The sequence below is a fragment of the Crotalus tigris genome, unplaced genomic scaffold (assembly GCF_016545835.1).
Source record: "Crotalus tigris isolate CLP2741 ecotype Arizona unplaced genomic scaffold, ASM1654583v1 scf7180000017964.494433, whole genome shotgun sequence".
Classification (NCBI taxonomy): domain Eukaryota; kingdom Metazoa; phylum Chordata; class Lepidosauria; order Squamata; family Viperidae; genus Crotalus; species Crotalus tigris.
In genome coordinates this window covers 369,384-378,395 of record NW_024096747.1, presented here as the reverse complement: position 1 = coordinate 378,395, position 9,012 = coordinate 369,384, and the positions used below count along the sequence as shown (strand labels likewise).

The following is a 9,012-nucleotide window of genomic DNA, read 5'->3' as shown; positions in this document are numbered from 1 at the left end:
ATGTTTTATGCTGTGCTTAGTGCTGTTGCTTCATTTAATCAACATTATTAATAATGAATCATATCAATTGCACTTTGTTTTCAGTATGCTGATTCCCTGATCAACTCCTGGAACCTGAATTACTATTGCTAGTAGAACACACAATAAAACAGAACCAAATGAAGTACTTGCTGTCTTTGCAGGATGTACCAGCCAAGAGTATGGTTACAATTGTTGAATTATACTTAAAGTGCTTTGTTTCCTGTCAGAATATTAGCACCTTAGAACATATTAGACTATGCAAGCATTGAATGTTATTTTTAAAAAAAACATTTTAGACCTTGCTCAACTGTGGACATTGCACCTTTCCTACTACAGTAGCCTGTCACTTTTCCAGCTTTTGTGTGAAGCAGAAAAAAATGTTTGCTTTAATGAAACAAATAATTAAAACAGTGCTTCTTCAGCGCAACCCTTAGAATCATCATCTTCTTCATCATCATCATCCCTTTTTTAGGCTCATATGGAAACTGAAAAAAAGATGTAGGCATTTGAATAAATAGAAGATATAATAGTTATTGTTTTCCAACAAGTAATTAGCACTATAACACCTCTAGAAGGTAAAAATTATATCTTCGAAAACAGGAGTAAGAACCTCTCAATTGAATCCTTACAGGAGCACTGATGATGTTACCTAGTTGGGTAATAAAAACGTCTGCAAGAAAACAGCCAAGCTCAGAGAGCACCAAGGACCCCATAGTTCAACCCTTTTCTTCCATAAGTCCTTACTAATTTAATTTACTGTATAAAATTCAGCTCCTTTGCCCACATGTATATATTAAAGAAAGGGGAACTCTCTTTAACCTGACCATGTGTGCAAAATAAAGCAGTGTTGCTCCATTGGGTTTCCTCCAGAGGACTAAGTCAACCATGCTGGCTGCGGATTCTGGTACCTGTGCTACTACCACAGCTGGAAAGGGGCCTGCCTAAGAGGCCTGGGTAGAAGAGGCTCTCTAGGACACGCCCATGCGACCAAACACCCTCCTGGATGATCGCACAGCCTTCTTCGACCGATTCGACATCAGCTGCTTTGGCATCCCTGATTAGATCCCGGAGTTCTAAATCAACACGTTGGACAGCTCCCTCCACTGTAGAACGCCCCTACTGAATCCAGAGCGATCCTCTCGTAATCCCAACCGGATCTTAGCGGCCTTTCTATCCCCATCCCTTCGCCAGTCTTAGCGAGACGATCGACCCTCTTCCCTCCCTGCCTCTTTCCTCCCGACCCAACCTGCCCACAGTGAAGATGGCGGAGGGGTTTGCTTCACCCGTCTACGCTAAACGGGTGGGCGCTACCACGGCAGGGCGACAAGAAGGGGGGTAGGAGGGCGGAACGGACCATCGGGGCAGCCGGGAGCCATGTTGAGGCTGCAGGAGGCGGCGATGCTGTTGCCACCGAGCAGTGAGAGCCACGGAGAAAGCAGCGCCGCCGCGTCCAGATAGATGGTGGCGGCAACCGAACCTGGGAAGGCGGCAGAGCCCGAGGCGAGGCGGGGCCGGGGGAGCAGCGCCAGGCCAGGGCAGCCGGGCAGGGGGGCGGGGAAAGGGCCGAGGGACCATGGCTGAACCGCCGCCTCAGCCTCCGGGACCAAACCAGCGCCGTCCTCGCCAGGACCGCCGCCTGGAGCTGCTGCTGCTGCTGCTGCTTCTCCCTTTGTTTCGCTTCAGCTTGGGAAAGCCAGCGGGCAGAGGGGGCTTGGGCTGCGTCCACCGGGCGAAGCCGGAGAAGCCGAGCGGTGGTTGGCCGGGCTGCGCTCTCTTCGGGGAACTGAAGGAAAGCTCGCCGTCCGCCAGTGTCCAGGAGGACGATCGGGGCTGCGCGGGTTCCCTCTCGCAACCCCTGGCGGGGCAAGGGAAGAAGGACAGGTTTTCTCCTGGTGGATCCCTGACCCCACCTTGGGAAAAGAGGACGATCCGCTGCCCGGTTGGCGCCCTGGGAGATCCAGGCAGCGCTCCCTCATGCTCGTGGATTATAAACGCTTCCGCGCTTCTTCCGGATCCCCCGAGTCCGGCAAGGCTCGGAGAAAGCCGTGCGCGGACTACCTGGGAATGCCTCGTGAGGCTCGCTGCGGTTGGGGTGGATTCCGCGCAGATGGGCGTCTACTCAAGCCCTTCCAATCCACGCCTTAGTAGGGGGGCGAGCCAGCAGGACAATGGGGTGTCCAGTGGGATGAAGTCTCCCTCCCAAAATCGCCGGGGCCCGACCCCTTTGAACAGGACTGCAGTCTGTATCCAGCGGGTCCACCTGTGTGCGAAGCCATTTCGCCGCCTTCGGAACTGCACCGACCGCTCCTTACTGAGGAGCTCCGAGCGCTCCGCCACCAGAGCTAGGAGAGAAGGCGGCAGTCCCGCCATGCCTTCGTGGTTGTCCATTATGCGACTGGCTTCCTTTTCCCGCCCGGGAGCCCGTCCGCCTTTCTGCAGGTGGTTCACCTTGTTGACCTGCCTTCAGCTCTGCCTGGGGCAACCGGCGCCCCGTGGAATTTCCTTCAGCTGCTGCGCCGGCAAGTGCTGTGGGAGCAGCCCAGAGCAATGCTGCCTTTGTACCTGGACCAGAAAAGGCTGGGCGAGAGCTGTTTCGGCCCTTTCAGCAGCTCGGACAGCTCCCTGTGCTTTTCTGGGAGCCAATCCGAACGTAGATTGGAGAAGGCGCGATCTCCTCTTTTCTTTCCATCCGTTTGACTCTACCAAAGGCTGTTTAGAAACTCTTTGTTTTGAGGTGAATTTTAGGAGTCCGTCAATCCCGGAATTCTTTCCTTCCCTGCCGTTAAAATGCACTCATCCAGCTATGCAGAGTGAGATAACCTATTCCATGTGTGCCAAGAAAAGGAGACGAAGACAAGGGGCGCCTCTGTCCTTGCCGAGGGTTCGGAGGGCAGCCAATCGTCACCCCCTCTTCCCTCAGTATAATTACCAAGTCCAGGTGGCTGAAAACCAGCCTTCAGGCACGCCAGTGATAACGGTGGCAGCCCAAGACTCTGATTCCGGGGAAGCTGGGCGACTGGTCTATTCCATGGATGCTCTGATGAACAGCAGATCTCTGGAACTGTTCAGCATTGATTCCCAAAATGGCCTCATCAGTACCACTGAAGTTTTAGACAGGGAAAATATGGACCTACACTACTTCCGAGTGACTGCTATGGATCATGGGATTCCCCGTCTTTCTGCCACCACCATGGTTGCAATCACAGTTGCAGACAGAAATGATCATAATCCAGTATTTGAGCAGAGTGAGTACAGAGAGACAATCCGGGAAAATGTAGAGGAAGGCTATCCCATTTTGCAGCTGAGGGCCACCGATGTAGACTCTCCACCCAATGCCCATATCAGATATCGATTTGTAAATGAACAAGCTGCTCACTCTGTCTTTGAGATAGATTCACGGTCAGGGTTGATCACTACAAGTGGGCAAGTAGATAGGGAGAAAATGGAGAAGTATTCTTTGGTGGTGGAGTCAAATGATCAAGGTAAGGAGCCTGGCCCTCTATCCTCCACAGTTAGAGTGTATATAACAGTTCTTGATGAAAATGACAATGTCCCACAATTTAGTGAAAAGCGGTATATAGTCCAGGTAAGAGAAGATATAAGGCCCCATTCAGAAATTTTAAGAGTTACCGCCTCTGATTTAGACAAAGACAACAATGCTTTAGTTCATTATAACATCATCAGTGGTAATAGTAGGGGGCAATTTTCAATTGATAGTGTGACTGGGGAAATACAGGTGGTAGCTCCTTTGGATTTTGAAGTTGAGCGAGAATATGCCTTGAGGATCCGTGCCCAGGATGCAGGACGTCCTCCTTTGTCCAATAACACAGGCATGGTTAGTATCCAAGTAGTGGACATTAACGATCATGCTCCTATCTTTGTCAGCACCCCCTTTCAAATATCTGTATTGGAAAATGCCCCTTTGGGCCATTCAGTAATACACATCCAGGCGGTGGATGCAGATTATGGAGAGAACTCGCGCATCGAGTACAAGCTCCCTGGCATCTCTTCTGATACGCCCTTTGTAGTGAACAGTGCCACGGGCTGGATTACTGTGAGTGGCCCTTTGGATCGAGAAACTGTGCAGCATTACTTTTTTGGGGTAGAAGCCCGGGACCATGGCTCTCCTTCTTTATCTGCGTCTGCTAGTGTCACCATCACTGTCATGGATGTAAATGATAATCGGCCCGAATTTACCCAGAAAGAATATTTAATTCGCCTCAATGAAGATGCTGCTGTGGGGACTAGTGTTCTTAGTGTAACAGCAATTGACCGGGATGTGAATAGTGCCATCAGCTATCAGATAACAGGTGGGAATACACGGAACCGTTTTGCTATCAGTACTCAAGGAGGAGTGGGATTAATCACCCTTTCTTTGCCCCTGGATTACAAACAAGAGAGGCGGTTTGTGTTAACAGTGACAGCCTCTGATAGGACCCTGCATGACAACTGCCATGTACATATCAACATTACAGACGCCAACACTCACAGGCCAGTGTTCCAGAGTGCCCATTATTCAGTCAGTGTTAATGAGGACCGTCCAATTGGTAGCACGGTGGTAGTCATCAGTGCCACAGATGATGATGTTGGAGAAAATGCCAGGATTACCTACTATTTGGAAGACAACATTCCCCAGTTTCGGATTGATGCAAACACTGGTGCCATCACCCTGCAGGCAGAGCTGGATTATGAGGACCAGGTTACCTACACACTGGCCATTACAGCAAAAGATAATGGGATCCCCCAAAAAGCAGACACAACCTATGTGGAAATCATGGTGAATGATGTCAATGATAATGCCCCTCAGTTTGTGAGTGCTCACTACCAAGGTGTCATCTCAGAGGACAGCCCTCCCTTCACAAGTGTGCTTCAGATCTCTGCCACCGACAGGGATGCCCATGCCAATGGACGGGTGCAGTACACGTTCCAGAATGGAGAGGATGGGGATGGGGATTTCATTATCGAGCCCACCTCTGGGATTATTCGAACCATCCGCAGGTTGGACCGAGAAAGCATTCCTGTTTACGAACTTACTGCCTATGCTGTGGACAGGGGAATGCCCTCCCAAAGAACCCCTGTCCGTATTCAAGTGTCGGTGCAAGATATTAATGACAATGCTCCGGTCTTTCCAGCCGAGGAGTTTGAAATCTTTGTGAAGGAAAACAGCATTGTGGGCTCTGTGGTGGCCCAGATCACAGCCCTGGATCCAGATGAAGGACCCAATGCCCAGATTATGTACCAAATTGTGGAAGGCAATATCCCTGAAATCTTCCAGATGGACATATTTTCGGGTGAGCTCACTGCCCTCATTGATTTGGATTATGAGACCAAGCCCGAGTTTGTCATTGTGGTTCATGCCACTTCTGCCCCTCTTGTCAGCAGAGCTACAGTCCACATCAAACTCATTGACCAGAATGATAACAGTCCCATTCTGAAAAATTTCCAGATCCTCTTTAACAATTATATCTCCAACAAATCCAACACCTTTCCTTCCGGTGTAATAGGGAAGATCCCTGCCTATGACCCAGATGTGTCTGACAGACTGTTTTACACCTTTGAACGGGGAAATGAGCTGCACTTGTTAATTGTCAATCAGACTAGTGGGGAACTCAGACTGAGCCGTAAACTGGACAACAATCGTCCCTTGGTGGCCTCCATGTTGGTGACTGTCACAGGTAAAGATGATTTTTATTTTTTCAATATATTGTATCGAAGTTGGTTTTCCTTGAATTATAAAAATTAAACAGCTTGTTTGCTTTTGCTAAATCTATGGAAGCCAGAGATAGGAGAAAGCAAGTAAAGCGACTTCGATGATTATGTTAGCAGATCTTTTATTTATTTTTTCCTAGTTTCCTTTAGGGTGTAATAGTTCAGTGGGCACCAAAAAGCAAGATTTGATTGCTTCCTGTTATCTCATGGCAGACTCATTTCATAATATATTAGACAAAGCCAGGTTCCTGCCCTGAAGAGTTTTCAGTCTAAATTAGATTAAAGTGCATACAAAGGAAGGGAGAAAGGATGTAAATTGATAAGTTAAACCTGCCTGCTGCACAGAGAATGGAGATGCTTCCTGCTTCATTTCTCTGTTTCTTTTCATGCAGTAGCAATATAGTTAAACCAAATATGGACACTTGGAAAGTTATAATGATCCTCTGTGGCTTTTGAGCTAGAGAGGAAGCATAAGTTAGCAACAAGTGATGAAACTGGGAGTTTGACTGCAGCTTTCTCTGCCTACAAGATAATTGGAACTTGGGAAAAGGCAAAAATAATTACTCTGAGGGGGGAAAAAAGTATTAACGTGTTTTTGAACTAAAATTGCCATTTTGGATTATGTTTTCCTATTTTGCCACTGGATTAGCCAGTAACATGAAGGTGATCAGAGTTTCATATGGATATCAGGCAGATAGATATAATTAAATATTCTTTGTCTGGATGGGAAGAAGCCTTGATGTAGATTTGAAACCTTGCAATTTGTTCTTAGATGTTATGTTCTCTCTCTCTCTCTCTCTCTCTCTCTCTCTCACACACACACACACACACACACACACGCACGCACACACGCACACACACACCCAGACCTGAATTATTTGGGTGGCATGAAAGGATTTATCAATTTAAAACCATTTACGACCTGCCTTTTCTCTTCAAGGCAATTAATGCAATGTATTCCCACGATCATATTCTGCACATTTATTGCCACTTATTCAATGTGTTTGGGAGTTTGGCTGAACAGTTCTGAGCTTAATGCATTGCATTAAATTCCTTAAATAGAAAGGCTCAGCCCCCAAACATAAATTCATAATGAAGATAATGTCTCAACTTGGACAGTCTCTTCTCCCTAAGGAGCAAAGATTCACAGAACATAACTTCTAGGCACATTTATAACTCCAGTGCATTTCCTTCTAAAAATGAAGTGCTGGATATATCTGCCAAATATATCTAAAGCTTCTGTATCAGGTGCATTTTTCAAAAGCCATTGTCTTTCATTTTATCTTATCTTCCCAAAAAAAGCAAGATAATTTGGTTAGCCCCCCCCCCCCGATAATTGAATGGATTCAGCCAGCAAGCCAAATGCTTGAATTATCACTCCTCTTTACTGCAAGAAGGAAACAGTTTCCACCATTAGGTTTCTTAGCAGATTTAGCCCAGGCCTCAACTATCTCATAAGCAAGGTTTGGCTTCTTGCTTAGATTTCATTGAACTAGCCCTCTGTCATTAAATAACGTGATGAGTCTGATTACCATGTCATGTCAATATTTATGTCTTGACTATAATTTTTTCTTTGTCCTCTCTGCTTACTCTCATTATTCATCTGATTCTATTTCACGTTACATGCAAAATAATCATTTGTTGGTTTGCCTTATCCATTTTTTCCAAAATCTATTTAGAAAATAGATTTACATGCCACTTCTTGTAAATACCGACAAATTATCGGGGGGGGGGAGGGAATGTTGTTAGAACTTTATATTATCTTTACAAGATACGAGCACTGCATTTATGTAAATACATATATCTCTATAAAATAGCTGTTACAACCATTTCTTACATTAAGTCGGAAGGGTTTACACCAATAGCCAAATGCAGTCAAGGAAAATATATACAAGACCAAGAATAGGATTCTAATAGCCTGAGGTCTTCCAGTTCTTTCCTATAAGGCCACCACTCCAAGATGTAGAGCAGGGGGGTGTCAAATTGCCGGGCCATAGGCTGATTGCATCATACAGAGGCCGTGCCCACCCCAGCTCCAGCAACGCAAAACAAGTCACAATACGTCGCGACACGTCACATGACGTGGCGAGTTTGACACCCGTGATGTAAAGAACTCATATCCTGCTTCCCTTCCAGAAGGCTATCAAGACCTAGCTTTTTCTTTAAGCATTGGGCTAGGATGGAGGATGAGACCAGCATTTGCATTCTTCAGGTAGCCTAATAGTATGTAAGAGTTTAAATGCTGTTGCATTTTTAATTGGCATGCTCGGTTGTTAGCCGGTTTGAGATGTTTTATAGAATGCGGGTGGAAATGTCACTTTAAAAAAAAAAGTTTTAAAACTTATCCCTAATGATGCTTAAAAAAAATAAAACAAAATCCTAGGGTGACTTAAAGAAAGCATGTGCAAGGAGGTCCTCTAGAAGGAGAAAGAGGAGAGAAGGTTGCCTCTATATCTCACAGCCTTAGTTACCCAGCTGTGTCTAGGGAGTCTTGCATTATTCATGGCCATCTCCACATCCTAGTTAACTGCCTCCTTTTTCTTCCTGCCATGAGATTATTAGGGGGAAATGGCTGGGGAAAGGCAAGCCCCATTTCCTTCCGAAGATAGGAGTAGGCCAGGCTGACATGTACAGGGTAGCCAACTCTGGCTCAATGCGTGATTAAGGTTCCTCAGGGGTTAATTGTAACTGCAGGGTAGTGCAATATTATATTCATGCCCTGAGAGGGAGGGGGGAGGAGGGATGGGCGTGCAGGCTGATGATTGGAGAACCACACTGACCTTTCCTGGAGTCTGCCAGGGTGCACTCAAGTAAACTCAACCTCTGAATCCACTTAAAGCCTTGCACAAAGGCGGGAAGAAATCACATTTTCAGGCTTCGCATTACATTCACTCAGAACAACACAGCTCTTGGAATGAGGATGTTATCATTTTTTCCAGTGGGAAAATGAGGAAAGAAAAGCTTAAGCTCGGGAAGGCAAAAGGCATGTAAGAGAATTAGGCAAAGAAACCACCCCTCAGGCTATGAATAGGGGAGGGGCAGGGAAGGGAGGGGCAGCCCTGTGCCTCTGGTTGAATTTGATAGTTATTCAGGGTGATTTTGGCCCTTCCGTTGGAGAACAACCAATTTCTTGCAGATTTTACATCTTATTATTGCTATGTTTTAATTCAGTTTGGCCTATGGAACAGCTTCTGTTCTAATTTGATACAGTGGAAACCAGGACCAACCTGATGGTTGAAATCAATGAACAATTAGTCAGGTCTAGAGAGAAAGGAAAGGGGG

The 9,012-nt window shown here is 46.5% G+C and overlaps 1 protein-coding gene across 4 annotated transcripts in view; it reads left to right on the top strand.

Annotated features, from left to right (window-relative positions):
• The first annotated feature begins 571 nt into the window (after window positions 1–571).
• Window positions 572–9,012, top strand: part of CELSR3 (cadherin EGF LAG seven-pass G-type receptor 3) — a 112,074-nt gene continuing 103,633 nt past the window's right edge. The window contains exon 1 of one of the 4 annotated variants that reach the window (XR_005556955.1): window positions 572–5,696. Coding sequence is in view for 3 of the 4 variants with exons in the window: in XM_039345581.1 (XP_039201515.1) it covers window positions 1,595–5,696 (4,102 nt within the window). In the remaining variant the exon portion in view is untranslated. The remainder of the gene's footprint in view (window positions 5,697–9,012) is intronic. The other 3 variants (XM_039345581.1, XM_039345578.1, XM_039345580.1) reach the window with 3 other exon arrangements.